Source organism: Embiotoca jacksoni, unplaced genomic scaffold (genome assembly GCF_022577435.1).
Source record: "Embiotoca jacksoni isolate LCO1_2020_lvr unplaced genomic scaffold, fEmbJac1.0.p SCAF_4, whole genome shotgun sequence".
NCBI lineage: Eukaryota > Metazoa > Chordata > Actinopteri > Embiotocidae > Embiotoca > Embiotoca jacksoni.
The window spans coordinates 1,376,199-1,397,129 of NW_027185392.1; the positions used below are offsets into that span (position 1 = coordinate 1,376,199).

At 49.0% G+C, this 20,931-nt stretch overlaps 1 protein-coding gene across 1 annotated transcript; it reads right to left on the reverse strand.

Moving 5' to 3' along the window:
• Positions 1-3,853: 3,853 nt before the first annotated feature.
• On the reverse strand, positions 3,854-19,760 carry LOC138209659 (axin-2-like). The gene is given in 12 exon segments (XM_069168385.1): positions 3,854-5,724; positions 8,385-8,510; positions 9,056-9,160; positions 9,258-9,491; positions 9,763-9,830; positions 9,832-9,913; positions 10,000-10,415; positions 10,885-11,025; positions 12,896-12,998; positions 15,669-15,809; positions 18,351-19,297; positions 19,619-19,760. Coding segments are annotated over 11 exon segments (2,379 nt in total). The 5' UTR covers positions 19,187-19,297; positions 19,619-19,760; the 3' UTR covers positions 3,854-5,597.
• Positions 19,761-20,931: the final 1,171 nt, after the last annotated feature.

Here is a 20,931-nt window from a genome sequence, read left to right on the forward strand (position 1 = left end):
CACCTGACAACATGAGAGATGAAGAGGAGGAGGAGGAGGAGGAGGAGACAGACAGACAGACAGAGATCTCCAACAGTGCCAGCCCGACGAGGATCAAGGTGGTTTCGGATGACTTTTCAGAGAGTAAGCTGCAGTTAAAGCTCCGAGCTCGGACCGTTCACACGCACGCGAGTCCCAGCGCACACATGACGAGGCGACGTTCAGTGACAGCGGGTGGAGGGGCGAGCGGGGTAGGAGGGGCGGAGGGGCGGAGGGGGGCGGGAGGGAGCGTTGTCGAGAATGCTAATGCGGCATCTTCTTGTCCCGTTGGAAGAAATATTCTTTCCTCTGATAGTTTGCCCACAAAACCAAACGTAGGATTTCATATTGTTTCCATACATGTTTCTCAAAAGTCGCCCCAATCTGAAAAAAAAAACCCAAAAAAAGGGTCGGAAGTGGTTCGGAGGTTTCAACACTGTCATTACTGTTGTGTGCATTATGGAAGTGCTCGGTCATAAAATAATCCACATTTGTTTTTCTGATTGAGAATTTATGCTCAGAGACTCAACATGTACAAGTACCTTGATTTTAGAATTTCTGCATGAAATAGCCCTTTTGACAAAGGAGTTTTATTTTTTTGTAGCAGAAGAGCGCCTCAGATTTTTTTTTTCCTTCTTTTTGAACACTGTGATTAATTGAAATGAGAAAAAAATGGAGTAAAACAAGTTGATGATCCTGAAATTAATGTAGCACCAACATTAACAACAGAAAGAAAAAAGAAAAAATCTCTGTGTGATGCTAAACATTTAATTTGTAGTGACAAACCTCACGAAGAATCAGCCAACAGTTTTCCGCTTGGTGGAAACTTGAGTAACACAATCTGTCAATCAAACAGACGCTTCGCCTTTTGAGGCCAAATATCGAATTAATGACGGGATTATTATCAGATGGACCGCCAGAAAACTAATAAGAAGGAGCGACTTTAGCCAACAACAGCGAGATAACTGGTGGGGGAACTGTTGTTGACTTTGTATTTCATGAGAGAAGTTGAATGGGAGTCTATGGAGCCGGAGGCTTTTTGGAGCCGACCTCTAGTGGCGCCCGGTGGTACTGCAGTTTAAGGCACTTCTGCGTGGGCCTCATTTTTCAGACCCCGGAAACTCCGAACACTTTTATATACGGTCTGCGGTTGAGACGCTTCTTGATGTCTTGTTCTTCGAGGACTTCTGACGTGAACCGACACCGATTTAAATCTTTTAACCCCGAAGGTTTCACGCGTCGTCGGCCTCCTAATCACGACCTATCAGAGCGTTCGACCCAGTCTCCTCTCTCGGTCATTACAGGAAACACAAGTGAACAAATCCGACTGGCTTCTCTCACTTTCTTTCTTTCTTTCTTTCTTTCTTTCTTTCTTTCTTCCTCTCTATCTGGCACCGGGCTCCAATGTTTATGCATTTACTGAGATGGCTGGCGGGATTGTCAGAGAAAAAGGAGGGTTTATTTTTCTCTTCTCTCGTTCTTTTTTTATTTTTTTTTTTTTCTTCTTTTTTTTTTTCTGTGCAATCTCTTGCCTTCAGAAACCATTAATGCCCATTCAACATCAACATCAAGGCACAGCTTTGATGTCTATTCTGGCAACAGACCCTTTTCTTTCTCCGCTGCCTGCTGCTCTCTCTCTCTCCGTCCCCCCCCCCCCCCCCCCCTTTTATCCCTTCCACTTCCCTCCGCTCACTCTTTACGGTTACTGTACAATCAAATAATTAAACGGATTGTCGACAAAATGATTTTACCTGGCAATTAAATATGCAAAGCGAGTCGGCAGGCGGTGTATGAGAAGGCGATTAAAAAAAAAAAAAAAAAAAAAAAAAAAAAAAAAAAAAAAAAAAAAAAGGGGGCCCGCTGCAAATCTACAAAGGCTTCGGCAGCACAATAGGCAGCAGCCCCTGCCTGCTTCACACACTGGCTTAGCCCGGGGAGCGACTGGGTGCCTCTTTATAACCAGTCTCACACAGCCATGTTTACAATAGCCCTGGCCGCGCTATGCCAATTAGCACAATGCCAGCAGAAATGAATGCCGCTGTTTGTGGAGTCAAATCAAAGTTCGACCGCAGAAGCGACGTCGAGACGCGACGGCTCCCGAGTCCGAGTGTAACTTTGAGGAGTCGATATCATCAAGTGAAAGTTCCCTGTGAACTTCAGAAAACCCGCGTTGCACTTCGAGGGGGATGGGATGGGGGTGGGGGGGGGGGAAGGGGGGGTGGATGCGACAGTCAATGTCCATCTATCAACACTTTGGTGGGGAAAAATGCAAGCAATTTTCCTGGATAGGTTTCCCTTCAAAGCCCGAGCCCTGAGAGGCTGTAAAAATAGAGTTGGGGAAGAGGGTGGGGAAGAGGTTGGGTGGGGTTTGGGGGGGATGGGGGGGGGGGGATTACACCTGCCCCGTTCCAGGCGCTTCACCAGAAACTCGCTGGTTCAGCCCGATTAAACCCTCCTTATTGTCAACTTGTAAGTGAGCAGGGATTGATTTTGGGTTTTGGGGGGGGGGGGGGGGGGGGATGATGTAATGGATTGATTATGTATTGAAGTTTCTTAAAGTGCCTTTTGATGAGGTCTGGAAAAATGAATCTGCTATTTGCGGGGTTCAAAAACACAAAACTGTTCAGCTGCAGGAAGGCGAGAAAAAAAAAACAGCTTCCAGTATATCTGGGAGATGTGACGAGTTCTTCCTCGCCTTCCTGCCGTATTTACTCCGGGAAGAGCTCCAGAAATGAAACAAAAAAGAAAGAAGAAGAAAAAAAAAAAAAAAAAAAAAAAAGGCACTCGGTGGGGAAGCGAAAGCTTGTCAGTAATGACTGTTGTTATCTTTCTTACTTCTGCTTTTTATGTCAACAATTTGAATCGAACTGTACCCCTCCGCTGAATTACTTCCTCCTATTAAACCATAAAAAAAATAAAAAAAAATAAAAAGTTTTTTTTTTCTTTCCCACCCTCTCTGCTGAAATAAAGCCAGATAATTGAGGCAAACACGGCCGGGCCGATAGGGGATTTGCAGGGTGCTTCATTAATGTTTGTGTTGACTGTGTCAGAGAGCAGCGCCGGTCCTCATCGCTCTTTAATAGGACCAATTAGCCCGTGCCCTCATTTCCACGCTTAACGTCTCCTCTTTAAAGAGCCGAATACAGAAAACCGTGGTTCAACCGCGCTGCGGCGCTTTCAAAGGCCTCCGCCGCTCCGAGTGAACAGCTTAATGAATTTAAACTTCAGCTTTTCACTCCAGCTGTTTTTTTTTTTTTTTTTTTTAATAGTTACTAATAACAACTTTTTATAGATTTTAAAAAAATTTTTTTTACCACGTTTCATCGGGGGTTTAAATTCAGCCACCTCTCCACCTTCGGTCCGCACGGTTTTAACGATCCCCAGTAAAAAAAAAAAAAAAAAAAAAAAAAAAAGCCTCCGTGAAGGTCACCACTGTAAAAAACACTCCCGCGTCGTCCCGTCGGGGAGACGCGAAGGTCACCCCACGAGGCGGGACGGAGTATTTTTTTTTGGAGCGTTTTAACGACGGGTTTCACTTTCTCGGCCCGCGAACAACGACCCCGTTCTCGCGACGGTTCATCTCGACTCGTTTTAGTCGCCGAGCGCAACACGGCCCGAGACCTTTCAGAAAGGGACGACGGGCCGCCCGAGGGGAAGAAACCTTTACTTTTTTTTTTTTCTCGATTTGAACGACCGCGAGAGGCCCGAACGTATCCGACGTGTTTCTGCATCGCCACCGACTGCGGCGTCGGGAGGTTTGTGTGGAAAAAAAACAAACACAAAAGGTGTACAAATGTGAAACGTCGGCAGAAAACAGGCGACCGCCAAGTCAGCGTTCATTTGAAAAATATAAAACTTTAATAAAGGCTACATCTCTCAATAATTACAATAATTATAGGTCCATGTAAATCTTTAAATGAAACTCTTTATATAATGTATAATTTACAGTTTAGATAGAATGAACCAAAACGAAAAACAACACAAAAAAAAGGCCGTGGTGTAAAAACAAAAACAAAACACCCTCCCCCCCCCCCAAAAACAAAAACAAAAACATGATTACAGGATATTATTAAAAGCATAAAAATATCTTTTCAACATAAAACCCTTCTGAAAACCAAGGGATATATATTAAAACCCTGAAACAGGGCAGCACATGGTATGGCATCCATGTAGGCACAGGTGCTGTACGCGTTAAACACCAGCGATCGAGTGTGTGTGTGTGTGTGTGTGTGTGTGTGTGTGTGTGTGTGTCCAAACTTCAGAAATGCATAATTACAATGTAACACAGGAGCTCAGTTATATACGGTGTCACCGTAACGACATTCGACAGATATCGGAGTCTTCCACGTTCACTTCCTGTTTTTTCTGTTTCCTCGTTGTTTTTCCTCGCCGACCCCGACTTCTTCTTCTTCTTCTTCTTCTTCTTCTTCTTGTTAGCACGAGTTATTTTGGTGTGCGGGCTGTAAACACGGCCGTTAATAGATGGTGCAGGTCTCCGTCTCTCGGGGCATCCCCCCCCCCCACCCCACCCCTTCCCCTTTCCCCCACCCCCACCTGTGCAATGCCTGGTGTACAAACAAAGGCACAACTAAAAAAAGATAGAGGAAGAGGAGGAGACGCTCGGGTGACGGACTGGACATTACGAACTATCAGCAGCATATAAGACTGGGGTTGACCTTCGGACGAGTGGGGAGGGGGGGAGGGGGGGGAGGAGGGGAAAGTGGGGGGTGGGTGGGGGGATTTCGGGGACAGGGAGCGGCCGCCAGCTAAGGTTTGTTAGCGTGGGTGGGACGTGGCTACAAGGCTGTGGGAGGAGCTAGGCTAGTGTCACGTCCTCGGTGTCACATACAAAACAAACAAACAAACAAAAACAAAAACAAAAAAACACCACCACAGTATTCTCCCAACATTCAAAGCAGCGTGCCCGTTGGCTGGAAACAGGGAAGGGGGGGCGGGGACACAGGTTTAAGAAGAAAAAAAAACGGGTGTGGGGAGGGGAGATTTTTTTTTTTTTTTTTTTTAAATAAATACTTAATAAAAACTTTCAACTCATGACAAAAAGCATCTATATATATAATACATGTATATATACATATATGCATGTATGTATATGCACACGTACGGACGTTTCTATAGCGATGGCGTTAAGAGCAGGTTGGTGTCCGCGGCAACGCACCGTCAAGTCTGTTGTCACGTCGCAACACAACAGTCATCTTCAGTGGTTATATTCAAGAAGAGGTGGAGTCGAACCTCCACCCACCCATCATCATCATCATCATCATCATCATCCTCCTCCTCCTGGCGTTTGTCTTTGAGTCATTCCCTTGTGGTTTCTAAGGCTGATTGGTTGAGAAAGTCAGGGAGGGGGCGGAGCCTCCTCCGGGTTCGGCATACTTCATTGGCTCGTCTTCCTTCAATCACTCCTCTTGTGCTGGATATATTAACTCTGTTTAGCTTAATATTAAGAAATAAACAAAAAAAAACCAAAAACAACATAACGGAGTCCAGAGTGTGTTTGTAAGTCACAGAGTCTCCTGCTCAGGTTGCTAAGGAACAGTTCTGGTCCTGGTCCGCGGTCCTCAGTCCATCCTCTCCACCTTGCCCAGGACCTTGCCCTCGTACATGGGCAGCACGGCGGCGTCCTCCCACACCTCCTCGAACACGGCGCCGCACTCGAACTCGTCGCTCGCCTTCTTGAAGTAGTACCTGAGGAGGAGACGGAGGTGAGAGATGGGAGGAGCCTGACATCATCTCTGAGACGCGCACACACACGCACGCGCACACACACACACACACACACACACTTGGTAGAGCCAGAAATGGATCACAACAGCTGAGTCATCGCCTTCACCTCGCTTCAAAAATGGAGGCTGACTCGACGTCACACCGCACAGCTCCACCTGCACCTAAACCCTCCCTGTGATAACCCAAACAGTGTGTGTGTGTGTGTGTGTGTGTGTGTGTGTGTGTGTTCATCCTAACTCTGCCAAACCCTTCTGCACATGTCTATCTATCTGTCCTGCAAGGTCTCATTAAAGTTGAAGGGTTAATTAGAGGCTGTCTTAAGGCCCCCCCCCCCTCTCCCTCCCCTCTCCCCCCCTCCCTCTCTGTGTCTCCATGACGTCTAATTGAGCTGGCTGTCAAACGAAGGGCCTTTCTGTCACACAGGTTGATGTTTCAGGTGCCTGAGAGTCTGCCTGTGACTGCAGCGCGCGCACACACACACACACACACACACACACACACACACACACACGCACACACACACACATTTCGGGGCAGCCATCCGATCACCAGCAGAGAACAGAGGAAGAAGAGCGGAGCTAGGCCTCGAGAGGTGTGATGGGTTGGATGGGAGCTGAGGAGGAGGAGGAGGAGGAGGAGGAGAAGGAAGAGGAGGAGGAGGAGGAGTCTCCTGGAGGTCAGGGGTCACCAAGCGAGCCCAATCTTCTTCTTCTTTCTTCTTCTTCTTCTTCTCTGGAGCAGAGATAACTCCCGGGGTGAGCAGTGGTCCCGGTGACTGTGGAGTCTCCTGTAGCTCCTAATGATTTCTCCTCTCTACTTTAAACCCGGCTACAGATCAGCGGGTGGGGATTTAATGATAAGCTTTGTAATGGAAAAACGCCTCATTTGGCCTCGTGTGCTTCAATATATATATATATTTAAAAAAAAAAAAAAAAAAAAAAAAAAAAAAGGCGGTGGGGAGGAGGGGGGTTATGAGCTCATTCAAACAACCCGTACGGATGGCGGACTTCTCCGCGTCCATCGTGACTACACACAAGCAGCGGAGGGGGAAGTTGCAGGACGTCCTCCGGCGACGACGTCGCAGCCTCTCACTCGTTCTCTCAATAAAAACACGTCGCCCTCGTGGAGCGGATCTCGGGAGGGGGAAACGCGACGCTCTTCCTCACGGAGTCATCACGTTGTCTCAGAGAGAGTCTTTCCACTGGCTTTTTTTTTTTTTTTTATGTGGCAGGGTTTTTCTCTCTCTTCACAACATCTGGCACCGATATGTTCTGGCAGCGGCGCGGCGTACTGTTCTGAGCTGTACCGCTGCCATGTCCAAATTAACCAGCTCCACACGTTCTGCTGCCATTGTAGCCCCGCCTCACCCACCCACCCACCCCCGACCAGTGACGGGATAGCAGGGGTGCAGCGACTTCTTGTTCTTGTGCCCTTCTCCTTCTAACAAGCAGATGTTGCTCAAACCTGACGCTGATGTCGAGCTGTGATCAAGCTTCCTGGACTGTGATTGGCTGTTATATTCTAAATTACCCCCCCCCCCCCCCTCCTTCCTCCCCTACCCGTGGTTTGACGCTAACAGAAGATGCTGCTCACAGCGTTTTGATTTGAACGCCTGATGCAACAGTGTGGAGGAGGAATCTGAGGGCCCTGCTATGGTCTTTGTGCACAAAATAAAATGGCCCGGGCTTCAAAGCCATATTTATTAAGGCTGCCTTAGCATGGAAATCAGAACCAGATGTGAGAAAAAAAATTCACTCCAGAAACCCCCCCACCCCCCTCCCCACTCTCCCTCTGTAAGCTCTGACTACAGTGGATCAGCCCAGTTTTCTTTTCAACTATCAGCCTCCAGTATTTCACACGTAGCAGTACAATAACAAGACCCGCACATCCATAACAAGCAGCAACCAGCAGAGACGTCACCCGTTGGTTTGTGAACGTTATGAAGCCTCCAGTTCAGATTTAGTCCACAAGACTGTATATTAAAGTGTTCGTAGCTTCCAGGTCTGAAAAATGAGACTAAGTGCCTTAAGCTGCAATACCACCGAGTGCCACTAGAGGTCGGCTCCAAAAAGCCTCCACAGACTCCCATTCAACTTCTCTCATGAAATATGAAGTCAATAATATTTCTCCACGAGTCGCTCCTTCTTATTAGTTTTCTGGCGGTCCGTCTGAAAATAATCCCGTCATTAATTAGAAAATAAGCTTCAAAAAGACGTGTTTTTGGGGGCGTTTGATTGAAAGGCCTGTAACCTGACTGCACCACAGGCCTGTCAATCAAACAGACACGCCAGTAAAAACACATCTTTTAGAAGCTTATTTTCTAATTAATGACGGGATTATTTTCAGACGGACTGCCAGAAAACTAATAAGAAGGAAGGACTTTCGTTAACAACACTGAGATAACTCGTGGAGAAATATTATTGTCTTTGTATTTCATGAGAGAAGTTGAATGGGAGTCTATGGAGCCGACCTCTAGTGCGCTCGGTGGTATTGCAGCTTAAGACACTTCTGCATCGGCCTCATCTTTCAGTCTTCCACTTTTATACACAGTCTATGATCCATACATAGAAAAGTGAGCCCTCTACAGCCGCTGTGTGATGTGTGACCTGCTGAATATTTACCTGTAGTTGCCTTTCTTGCTGAGCTGTTCCTTGAAGTGACCCAGGGTGAGGCAGTGGGTCTTCATCATGCTGCGATACGGGATCTCCTCGCCACAGAAGAAGTAGGTGACCACCAGCTCCTTAGACCTGCAGACCGAAAATCAAAAACAGGTTTCATTACAACTAAAAGAGTTAAACATCCACAGAACAACAAGCAAACGTGAAGTGAAGGGGGCTGATGCTTGTGGATAACCAGGGGCTACTCAACACATCTTTGTTTGGCTCCCGTGGCGAGTGTGTGTGTGTGTGTGTGTGTGTGTGTGTGTGTGTGTGTGTGTGTGTGTGTGTGTGTGTGTTGGGAGATGGGTGGTGGAGTTTAGGATCCCATATTAAAGCATGTTTTAATCTTAAATGATTAAAAAGTGAGAGAAGAGGAGTTCAAAGACGAAGCTGTGCTGACTCACTGCATCTCTCTTTGAAGGGGAGAGCGAGCAAATCTGTGAGGAAGAGGGCGAAACACACCAGCTCCCAAAAAAAAAAAAAAAAATATATATATATATTTTTTTTTTATAAGGATCCGAGTGAAGAATGAGATTTGTAAAAGTGGAGAGTGATCGAGGCAGGAAGGAGGAACAAGGGACTTGAGTGGGGCTGTGTTGTGTAGTGAGAGGAGAAGGAGGGGAGAGGCTTACTCGTCTACTGGGAGTCCGGTGCTGGAGACGGAGCCGCCTCCGGAGGGGAAGGCTGCTGCCGGGTGGCTCCTGTCTCTCTGAAGGCTGCCGGCTGCTGCTAAATGCCTGTCACAACGACGGAGATCAATAACTGATCAGAACTCATATCGGCATGAAGAGGACCCCACTGGACGTGTGGCTCAGTCAGACCGGGAGTCTCTACCTTTGTTTCGGAGGCTTGGAGACCTCCTCCAGGCGGCGGCAGGCCTCCTCCAGCTGGGCCAGGGTGTTGGGCGGGGGGAGGGGAGGCATGGCCGGGTCCTGGATGAAAGGGTGGCCCGGGTGATGGCCGCGGAGGTGCGCCCCGTTGCCGATGCCGCCGCCGCCCCAGGAGGAGTTGGTCCGACCGGGCGGGGCCTTGGACTCGAGCGGGTTGGACTTCTTCAGACCTTGTGTGCTGGTAAGATAAAAAAAAAGAAAAAGAAAAAGGTTGGTTAGAACCAATCAGCAACCAGCAATGACGTCACCTGTCGGTTTGTGATTATATGGCGCCAAAATGAGAACACAGGCTATTTCATGGTACCTAACACAGCAAAGTCTTCAAAACAGAACTTTACAGCATCATACAGAGGAACCCAACAATTCCCACGTAAGCAAGGAGGAAAAAACTCCTCTTTAAAGGGAGAAAAACCAGAGCTCGGCGGTACAGGTGATATTGTGGCTCTTACCTGTGTGGCTTGTGCTTGCCCTGCCTCTCGCTCTCTAAGATCCACTGCCAAACATTCTGCGAGCGGTCTGGTGGCGACGAGGGGAAGGCGAGGCGAGGACACGCCCTCATCGGAGGCCTTGACGGGCCGTCTGGACAAAGTGCTGCAGCGACTGGAGGACGGAGGAGAGGCAGGTTAGGACCAGAGACGCGACAGGTTTAAAAGGTATGGAGGCGGGGCTTACGTGGTTCCACTCACTTAGGGCTGAAGTCGGAATAATTGGCGCCCCCTTGAGGGCAGAGGCAATGCACGCGCTGAGCCGCCTCGGCCTCGATCTGCTCCTTGGTCTTGGGCCCAGCGTGGTGATGGTGGATGTAGTGGTGGTGGATGTGCTTGGTGGACTGCCGGCCCGTCATCAGGACCTTGGCGGCCTCCGGGTAAGTGCCGAAGAAGGACCCGGAGGACACCACGGCGGTGCCCGTCCGGTCCGGGGAGCGCGAGCGCGGCGAGTGGCGCGCCACGCCCGGCGACTGGCAGCCCGGCGTCTTCAGGACGCGAGACAGGTGCTCGTCCAGGATGGCCTGCGGGTCCTCCTCACACTGACCACCAGACGGGAGCAGCGGGTGGTGGAGGGAGGTGCCGCCGAGGTCGCTGCTCTCCTCCCGCTCCTCCTCCTGGACGGAAAACAAAGATGTTGGAGAAAGTTAACACGCAGCCGCAGCCGGCGGAGGAACTCGGCTTCCACCAACTCCCATCTATCGTCCTCTGAAGTCAGCCAGAGCAAACGGCGGGATAACTTGATTCGAGTTTTCCTTTTTGCCGCACTGTTATCTTCGCTAACAGGCTTTGGGTGCGCTTCATCTATAATGCAGAGTGTGCCTGCGCCTCACAAAGAGACTGGCACTACACATATTCAGCAAACGTGCCACTGGAGAGGAACTAAGCGCGAACTATTTGAAGGAGCTTCAAGTGTGTCTCGAAACATAAGTTTGAAAGTTTCCCCCTAGATGAAGATCGGGGAGGACGGAGAGGGGAAGCTAAACCGAGGCAGACTTTTAAATCCCCTGGTCGGCACCCTGTTCTTCGACACGCTGAAGTGAAGACTTCTGCGGTGTGATGCAGATGTTTCTCGAGCGCGCGTACCTCCTGGATCTGCTGCAGCCTCTCCTCCAGCGAGCTCATCGTGTCCTGCTCTCGCTTCAGCTTCTCCAGCCGGGCGATGAGCTGGGCGGCGAAGGCCGAGGGCTCCACGGGGGTCATCTCCTTGGGCAGCCGGTGTGTCCTCTGCAGGGCGAACAACACAGTTTTTAATGTGTGACTGCTCAGTGTTTGTGACGGATGCAATATGGTGCATTAATCCGTTGCCCTTGCCCTAATCCTATCTTGTTCCAAAAAAGCCTGCGACTCTTCCAAAAAAAAAAAAAAAAAAAAAAAAAAAGGGGGCCTAATCCACATGCCCTCGCCCTCCAGCTAACCTGAACCCTCCTCCCCACATCTCCCCGTGCCCGCTGCCCTTGGCGGTGCCAGGCTGCCGGGCGAAAGGGAGGAGGGGAGAAGGGGGTAGCAGTGGCGGGGTAGCAGTTGGTCTCGCTCGGAGGGGAGGCCCCCTGCCTGCACCCTCTGTAGCCCGACCAAGCCATCAGCCAGGCAGCCTCTGAAGTCAGCACACTTCAAAGGGCCCTTGTCAAACATCAAACGCACACTAGGGGTGGGAGGGACACGCGGCTTTAAATCTCCGAATAAAAGCCAGATATCGACGGAGAGGAGAGGAGGAGAAGAAGAAGAAGAAGAAGAAGAAGAAGAAGAAGAAGAAGAAGAAGAAGAAGAAGAAGAAGAAGAGGCAGGGAGAGGGAGAGGGAGACAAAATTAACAGCATGAAAAAAAAAAAAAGGGAGGAAGAGGATTGAGATGTGCGTTCGTGAAGTGGCGACGGAGGAGGGAAAGAGGATGGAGGAGTCAAATACTGGCGAGATCTGAGGGGAAGTAGTAATTTATTTCCCCGGCTGCATGCAGGGCAGCTCAGAGGTACTCTAGTCACATTATCCTCCTTTTTCTTTAACTATATGCACCGGCTTCTCACTCTCTCTCTCTCTCGCTCTCCCTTTCCTTTCTTACTTTTTTTTTTTTTTGTTATTTGGCACACTGGCTTTCTTGATTTTGACTCTCTCTTTTTTTTTTCCCTCTCTCTTTTTTTTGTTTTTTGTTGTTGTTCCTCTCATCTCTTTGTAGACACGATGAAGGGGAAGAAGAAGAAAGGCGAGCGGGGCTGCTGGCAAAGGAGCGCCAGCCCTGCACGGGGCCCCCGCTGCCTGGGGCTGGTGCATCATGGGAGACGGAGCCATCTCCAAATCAGGAGGGAGACATTAAAGGAGTGCAAGTGGGAAAGGAAAAGAGAGACAGAGACAGAGAGAGGGAGAGGAAGAGAGAAAACACACACACACACACACACACACACACACAGACAGACAGACAGACAGACACACACACACACACACACACACACACACACACACACACACACACACACACACACACACACACCTGTGTTTGAATATGAAGACAAAAGGATTTATCTCCCTGCTTCCTCACCTCCTAACCTGTGTCAGTCTGTTCTGACCCACTTCCTTAAAGCTGCTCACAAACAACTGGAGCGGGTCCAAAAAAAAAAGATCCTGAATTGAAAGAGGCACAAAGTGTCTGACCCAAATACTGACGGGACGACGTGCTGGACTGTTGTGATGTTTATTAACTACACCACAGATGATGCTTTGTGACATACAGTTAGAGAGCTGACAACACCAGTTTATATTAACAGCCCTACAGAAGTTGGGATGGGGGGGAGAGGAGGAGGAGGAGGAGGAGGAGGAGGAGGAAGAGGAGGAAGAGACTTGCAGAAGAAGAAGCGGTATGCAAATTCCCCGCCTTTCATTTACCCCGACTTTTTCTTCTTTTTTTTTTTATACGAAACGAAGCGGGGGGAATGAAATATAGTATTCTGTCACAACAGCAGCTCGTGAAAATAAATAAATGAATAAAATAAAGCAGAACTCCTTGAGGGAAAAGTTTTTATATCAGATTATAAAATCAAAAGAAAGAAAGAAAGAAAGGAGGAAACAGCGAGACAGGAAGCGGAAGTTGAGGAAGTAGGACTCACGGGGAAGTGGGGGAGCGTAACCTGGCCGTTGATCTTGACGCTGCGGTGGATTTCTCTCTGCAGCAGCTTCTTGGTGCCCAGCTTGTACGGAGGGACGCCATCTCTGCGGAGGACAGCACACAGTTAGGAGCTTATTAGGCTTAATCCTAATATAATGCAAGCAATTATTAGAATTGTACAAAATTCGGTGGACGTGCGTATCACGCCGAGATCTACCAAAAAAAACAACAAAAAAAAGCCTCTCGGCTACATTAGCCAACGTCTCTGTGGAAGAAGAGCGCCGAGGAGGCAGCTCGTCATTGAAGTGACCGACAACCACCACCCTGTAATCGCCGAGCAGGCACATTACTGCTGAATCAAAAGGGCCGGTGGGGGAGTGGGTGGGGTGGGGTGGGGTGGGGGTGGCGGGAGAGCCCCTTGAAGCAGAAGGCGACAAAAAAAAAAAAAAAAACCCACACATCACAAAAACAACGCCGGGACAATGGAGGAGATAATGCTGAAGCTCGGAGTGAGGGCTTCAAAAGGGGGAAGCCCTGCTGATCAGATGACATCACGTCCACTCTGACAGCAGCTATTCAACAGGCAGAGGAGTCAGCGCTAACCTCAGCAGCTGAAGGCTAACGCTGCCGTCTTTGTAGCTCTGATATATTAATATGAAAATAGAGATATAACTTCGGAATACCAGAAGTCTCCGGACAATTAGGCGTTTATTCTGGGAATCTCATTCGCCGTTATTCATTCTGTCTGCCGGCTTTTTCCAGTCAGTTGCTACTTAAGCTGGGCCAATTATCTTGGCCGTTTTGGCTGCTCAGAAGTGTCTGACCTAGCCCAAACGCTACTTTTTCTGCTGCCTCTTTGAAATCTCACACTCATGCACATATGCACCCGCTGCCATCTTCGTTTGGCAAGCGCTCCGCTGCGAGCCTCTGATCTCGGCAACATCAAAAGGCTGGTTTGTAAGATAAGGTAATGTTTGAAGTTGGTGCAGCAGCATTCCCCAGCGTCCAAGTAAATCCATAAATAAGATATAAGCAAAAAGAGAAAAAAAAAAAATCCCCCCACATCCCTTCTTCTCACACACACACACACACACACACACACACACACACACACACACACACACACACACACACACACACACCCTCTTCCCAAATCCTTCTCTTCTTGTTCTTTATCTGGGAAATGAGATTCAAATTTGCAGTGTCTTTTAAGCGCTATAAAAGGACGCACAAATCAAATTGTTCTTTCGATTGAGAGAGAAGAGACGCAGCAGAGAGACGACGGTTCGGGACGAGGACGTCAAAGGGAATATGACTTTGACACAACGATGCTCTTCAGCAATTATTCAACTTTTTCTTTCTTTCTGCAAGTCGGGCTGCTGACATCACCTGTGAGAGGGATCTCGTACCAGAATCAAACTGCTCCTGCATCACCAGGAAACTCTTTAAAAAAAAATAAAATAAAAATAAACAGCAAAACTCAACAGCCCCAAAGTCCCAAACGCAGCTCACCAACTTTCATGTTTTGTTTTTTTTAATCGGTCCGAACCGTTCCCCGCCCTGCGCTGCAACACGTGACGGGCCGGGCCGCTTTGTCCCGGCCCGGGGGGGGGGGCGGGGGGGGGGCAAAAACTTTCATGGTTTTTCACGGGCCGTACTTTATGGGGATCTCCTATTCAGTTGTGCAAGTCATTTTCAAAGCAGCCAGCCACCCTCTTATCCCGCTAAGCTCCCCTCACCTAACAATAGGCTGAAAGCGATTCAGTTAAGCCCTTTATACTCCGTGCACTTTATTTTCTCACTGCCTTGCACTCCCCGAGCCTCGACACTCCCGCTGCTGGCCGTGGAGGGGTGGAGGTGATTTTCTTTTTTTTTTTACTGAGGGTGTGTGTGTGTGTGTGGGGGGGGGGGGGGGGGGGGGTGTCCCAGTCTGGTCGGGAGAGGGGTGGGGTGGGAGTAGGCTCCTCATGTCTTGTCCCAGGGTCTTAAGAAATGAGTAACCCCTGCGAAAGCCTCGCAGACACATGATCTCAGCACGCCCGCGGAGGCCGGTGGCAGGAAACCGACCTACCATGTGAGTGAGCCTTCTTTCATTCGCTGCCAACATTTTTCAATGAGTTTGTCTTGAGGCCCGAACGGCCACCCCCCCCCCCCCTCCTCCTCCACACTCCCCCCCCCCCCCCCCCTTCCTCTCAGCTCTTCAAAGGGAAATAGCGATTAGATAATATGAAAAAAGAAAAAAAAGAAAAAAAACACAAAAAAAAAAAAACAAGTGTGTTGTGGCAGAAGGGTGGGTGGGATGGATACACGTCAACTTGGGAGGAAAAGGAGGCGACGCCCCCCGCCCGCATCAAGACGCTCTTCTCCAGCATCAGAATAAACTTCAAAAGGTCCTCAGACGTAATGACTTTCCCAGAGTTATCTCCCCGGAGGCCCCGGCTACACGTTAACAGAGTTACCTGGAGTCGATCGCGGAGGACAATTAAAATACATTAAGGACCATTATTTCGCAACAGCGCCCCCCCCCCGAGAAATAAGTCGAAGGCCAAAATATTTTTCTTCACACCCCGAGACCTTTTTTCCTGGAAAGGTGTCGACTGAAATCTGTTCCAGGCCCGTTTAGATAACTTGGAAATAATAAAACCAACTCCGAGCTCTGGCCGCGGAGCCAGCTGGGTCGTAACGAAACTGATTAACCAGCTTTTTGGTTTTTAACAAAAAAAGAAGAAGAAGAAGAAGAAGAAGAAGAAGAAGAAGAAGTTAAAACCACTTACACACTGCTGTCTGTCATAGACATGGAGTCGTCCGTCGTGGCATCGCTGGAGATCTCGCTGTCGTTGGCACTGGTGGCGGGGGCGAAGATGTAGCCGGAGTTGACGAAGTAGGGGCTGGCGGGGTCTCCTCGGCGGTGGGACCTGTCAACAGACCCGCGGACATGTGACGTGAACAGAGGAACCCAACAATTCAACTATTCCCACTTAAGCTGGGAAGAAAAAAAAAAAACCTGTTCTCTTTGAGGGAGAGAAACCCCCCTGACAGAGGGAAGGGAAGAACTTTCTTTTAACAGGAAGAAACCTCCTGACAGAAGGAAGGGGGAAAAAAAAAACAACCTCCCTTCGATCCTGGTTCTGTCCGAGGTTTCTTCCTGTTTGGAGGTGGGCGGAGCATCTGGGTTGTAGTGGGGAACTTAAGGCAGACATTTATTTCGGATAGCTCGGAGTTTGTTTCGTGGATGTTCTCCGCAGGTTTCAAGTCACGTTTTAAGAGAGAGTTTTGAGGCCTGCTGCTGCGAAGGCTTCTTTCTTTGAAGGATTATGAGTTGTGAGGTGGTTTAAGGGGCTGGGGAGTGGGTGGATGAAATGAATGAACGGCAGCGCTTTAGCCTTCTTTCTCTCCGGTCTGCTACCTCTCCAGCCCTTTTGTTTTGGGCCCATCCTCCCCGCTCTCTCTCCCACTCTCCCGACTGTTCTTCTCCTCACTTTTATCTCTCCCTCCTCTCGCTATCATCCAGTCTGGGGGCCCCTCCTTTCCCAACTCTCTCCCCTCTGTCTCTGTCTTTTTACTCTCTCCTGCTGTGTTGCATTCCTGCTCCGGTAGTGAAGAGGAGGAGGAGGAGGAGGAGGAGGAGGAGGAAGGGGGAACTTGAGCTTTAGAGAGGGAGTGAGAAGGAGCGAGGGGGGGGGGGAAAGGGGGAAGGAGGGCCCCTTTCTTTATGAGAAAGCCTTCTGCCGGGAGTGCTGAGGAGAACCCCAGCATGACTAAAGCCGAAGGCCCCGAGCACAAACCTGACCTTTGGAAGGTCCATGCAAAGAGTCAGGTATTTAGCACAGCTGGGCTCTCCACCCCCCCCCCCCCCCCACGCCCCCCCCACACACACACACACCTCACCCTGCTCTCCTTCTCCATCTCTTTTCTTTCTTTCATGATCCCCCCCCCCCCCCTCTCAACCCTCCCTTTCCTGTCTCCCTCCAAAGCATGCTCAGTCTCCGAGATAAAAGTGCTGGACAGAAAATAAAAAGAGAGAGGAAGGAAAACACTGGCGAAGTGTTGGGATGATGGGTGGGTTGGAGCCCAGGATGTTGTTGTTGTTGTTGTTGTTGTTGTTGTGTTCTTCTGTCACTTTTGTGTGCGGAGTGTTTCTCAAAAAAGACGGAAAGGGGAGGAAAAGGAAAAAAAAAAGAAAAGAAAAGAAAAGAAAAAAAAAAAAAGAAGAATCTGTGCAGTGGCAAAATTAGTTCCACATGTTTGAGATGGAAATTGGTTGACCTAAAGAGATGGTGAGGGGCAGGAAGGGGGGGGGAGCTCCCCCCCCCCCCACAACCCCTCCTCACCCTCCTTTCTTTCAGTGAAAAACAAGAATGCAGGGGATCACACCGGGAGAGCAGCAGATGCCCACATGTCAACAAACCCGCTGCTTATTGGTTCCCCGAACTCAACATGGCCACTTCCAACGTGCTCTGATTCCATCTGACATCTGCTCACGTGCAGGAGAGGCGTCCTCGGGGGAGCCATTCAGCCCAGTTATTACACCATTAGTTTAATGCACTATTATTAATAAAGTCTATTCCGCTTGGATAACCCGACAGGGAAAGTATTGATTATCTCTCGTGCTACGGGGACCTCGTCCTCACATCTGGATGCGATTATCACTGAGAGGTTTTTGACAAAGTAGTTGAGAGAGAGGAGAGAAAGAAACTTTTTTTTTTTTTTTTTTTTAAGCAGCCTTTGATGCAGGCTCATGCATAAAATCCAGTTTGTGAAATTGTTCCTGGCTTGGAGAAAAAAAAACAACTGATTTCAGCTGTTGGACAACGTGTGGGACGAGCTCCTTAAAGATAAAAGAAACCGAACACTTTCCACAAACAGCTCGGCTTTCATCTCCGACCAACAGAGAACAATATCTCCGCTTGGCATGAGACCGGCTGCACGAGCTCCTTTTTTAAAAATTTTTTTTTTTTTTTTTTTTTTTTTTTTTTAAACTCTGCATCAGCATCTCTCTGTGGATTATGAGGAGTTTATTTTTTTTTTTTGTGACAGTGTACAATAACTGGGTGGCTTAAGAGCAACTTTACAATAGCGCCCGCGCTGTTCGGCGTGTTCGCCGCGGCGGGTCGCGAGGCTCGTTGCCGAACTGGAGGAAAAGGTTTTTTTTTTTTTTTTTTTTTTTTTTCAAAGGAGAGGTAACTTGAGCGAGCCAGCAGAGGGCCGCCTGCCTGCAAGACGGCGTTTACTTAAAAGGAAGGCTCGGATGCATTGATGTTTGGTCGCCACCCCGCCCCTCCACTAACTGCGAGGCAGGGGGGCACAAACATAGAGGCATGTTCCTCCGAGACCCTTTGATCAGCTGCCTCTACCTCGGAGTAAACCACACACGCACACGCACGCACGCACGCACGCACACACACACACAATACACACAACACACACTGTGATGAAGACTACCCAGGTGAGCTTACCTGCAGCTGTTCTCCAGCACCTCGGCGGCCGTCCGGATGGTCGCGGTAGCCCTCAGGTTCTTCGTGGACAGTCCCACCACAGAGCCCAACGCTTTCGCCTTCAGGTCGTTACAACTCCACTCCTCTTCCTCTATGAGGGGAGGAAGGTATCCGCACATGAGCTTGAGGCTGCCCAGACCGGCGTGGTTCATGTAGGCTGCGTTCTCGCAACCGGTGCGCACGTATTCGAGGTATATGTCAGAGGTCAGGAACATCTGGTAGGCGTTCTCCTCCATGTTGGACTGGATCTCCGTCTGCGCCTGGTCGAACATGGCCGAGTCGATCTGCTGCTTCTTGATACTATCCTTTATGAAGGTCTTGGTGGCCGGTTTCAGCTGCTTGGCGACGATGCTGTTGTTCTCGATGTACCGCTTGAAAATAACTTTGGCAACTCGCAGCGTTTTGGTATCCTTTAAGTCCATCTGCCGGAAGCCGTTGCAGGCGAACCAAAAGTCCAAAGTGTCCACGCAGTTCTCCCGCTCCAAGAAGGTCTTGAAGAGGTGAGCGCCGTCTCGGTCGCCCAGCAGAAAATGCAGGGACTTTGTCCACCGGACGAGGGGCGAGTCCGGGGACGCGCTGCCCTCCGGCTCCCCGAGTCCATCCTCGTTCCTCCGCAGCGTGGAGCCGGGAGGCGCGGCGGCGGCGGCCGGCGTCTCCTTAACCTTGCTCTGGGTTCTCATTTTGGCAGATCTGCCGGGGTTGCAGCATGACGCCTCTCCTTCCTCCCCCGGTACCGGAGGACGAGGAGCATCTTCTCGGAAGCTACTGCCGATGTGCTCCGTAAGCGCCCTGCTCATGGCTCCAGCTCCGGTTGCCGTGTGAGAGTGCCGTCGTGCCTCCACTGAGCTCCAGCCTAATCCTCCTCACTCTCTAAAAGCAGCGGGGGAGCTTCTCAGCTCCTCTTCACTCTGAAACACAAAGTATTGATCTAATCAAAGCCAGATCCTGCTGAACTTCAAAGAAACACATCAAGTAAACAGTCCTTTTCAAAAAAAAAAAACCCTGGCCGGGTTCACAGAGAAAGAAGCTATGAAAGGCTTTTTTTTTTTTTTTTTTCCCCGTTTCATTTATCTATTTATAATCTAAATGAGAGATCAACTGCAGCCTACATTCTCAACGTGCATTGATGTGCCACATCAAAACACGTTTTTTTTTTTTTTTTTAACAAGAATAATCATCCCACACTGCCTCGCTGCTCAACAAACCCGATTCTCACAACTGTGGCTTACACGTGTTTTCCTAACGAGTCCATGTCACAGGCTTCAACTCCAATTAATTCCCAATCTGTTTCGGACGACCGTACCCTACCCGTCTGCATCACACACACACACACACACACACACACACACACACACACACACACACACACACACACACACACACACACACACACACGTCCTCACCGTCCCAGATAACGTAGAGCATCTGAGCTGCACCACAATGACCTTAAACGTTGTAACGTGCGAGGGGTAACCAAAAAAAAAAAAAAAAAAGCCCCGCGGGAGAAGCCGGTCGCTCGTGCGTAAATGTAAAGCGATCAATCGGCCTTAATATCTGCCCCTAAGAAGGTTATTACAGCGCATTATTCAAGCCACAGCCCCGGCAACGTGTCTGAACTACCAACGCGAGAGAGAGAGAGAACTGATCTAAAGGCAAAAGGTGTTGTGGAGGAAAAACCATCATCCGGTACCGGAGCCGTTTTTAACCGGAGCCTCGGCGCCCCCCAAAAAAGTGAAGCGACTGCAGCCCGTTTTACCCGCAAAAATGAAAAAAAAAAAAAAAGAATAATCATGAAAAAAAGAAAAGAAGAGCGGATTCCCCTCTTAAAAACGCCACATAATAATTTAACCACACAACCAAGTGTAAAATCCAACGGATGAAAACCGACCTACCATCGCAAAAAGGAAGATCCAAGCAAAAAAAAAAAAAAAAAAAAAAAAGTTCAACTATTCCTCCATTTTTTTAGTCCCCCCCCCAAAAAAAAAAAAAAAAAAAAAAAAAAAAAAAAACTCCCCAAAACTCTCCAAGCAGTAATCCAGCACGCACGAAAAAGAGCAACAACAACAACAAAAAAAATAATCAAATCACCGACGGACTATTTGAAGCCTGCGCCGTGCCACACCGTAGTTTAATGTACCCTGTCCCATTCAACAACTGACCTCAGAGGAGGAAGGCTCAGTCCCTATGTAGATCACTGGGGGTGTCAAAATCTGGAGGAGGTAAAAAAAAAAAAAGAAAAAGAGGAAGGAGGAGGAAGAGGAGGAGGAGGGAGCTCTGACATCCCACTTATTTTTCCCAGCCAGAGAAGAAAAAAAAAAAAAAAAAAAAAAGACGCACCACCCGACAAATATTCGTCTACACACACACACGCACGCACGCACACACACACACACACACACACACACATAAGCTTCTTATCTATCTCACCGTATTTTCTCGCCCACAAACAAGAAACACAGCCCGCATTTCTCAACTTCAAAGCTCGGCAGCAGCACATCAAAGCGGCCATGAGAGGGGGCCTGTGGAACAGCTTTCCCGACAA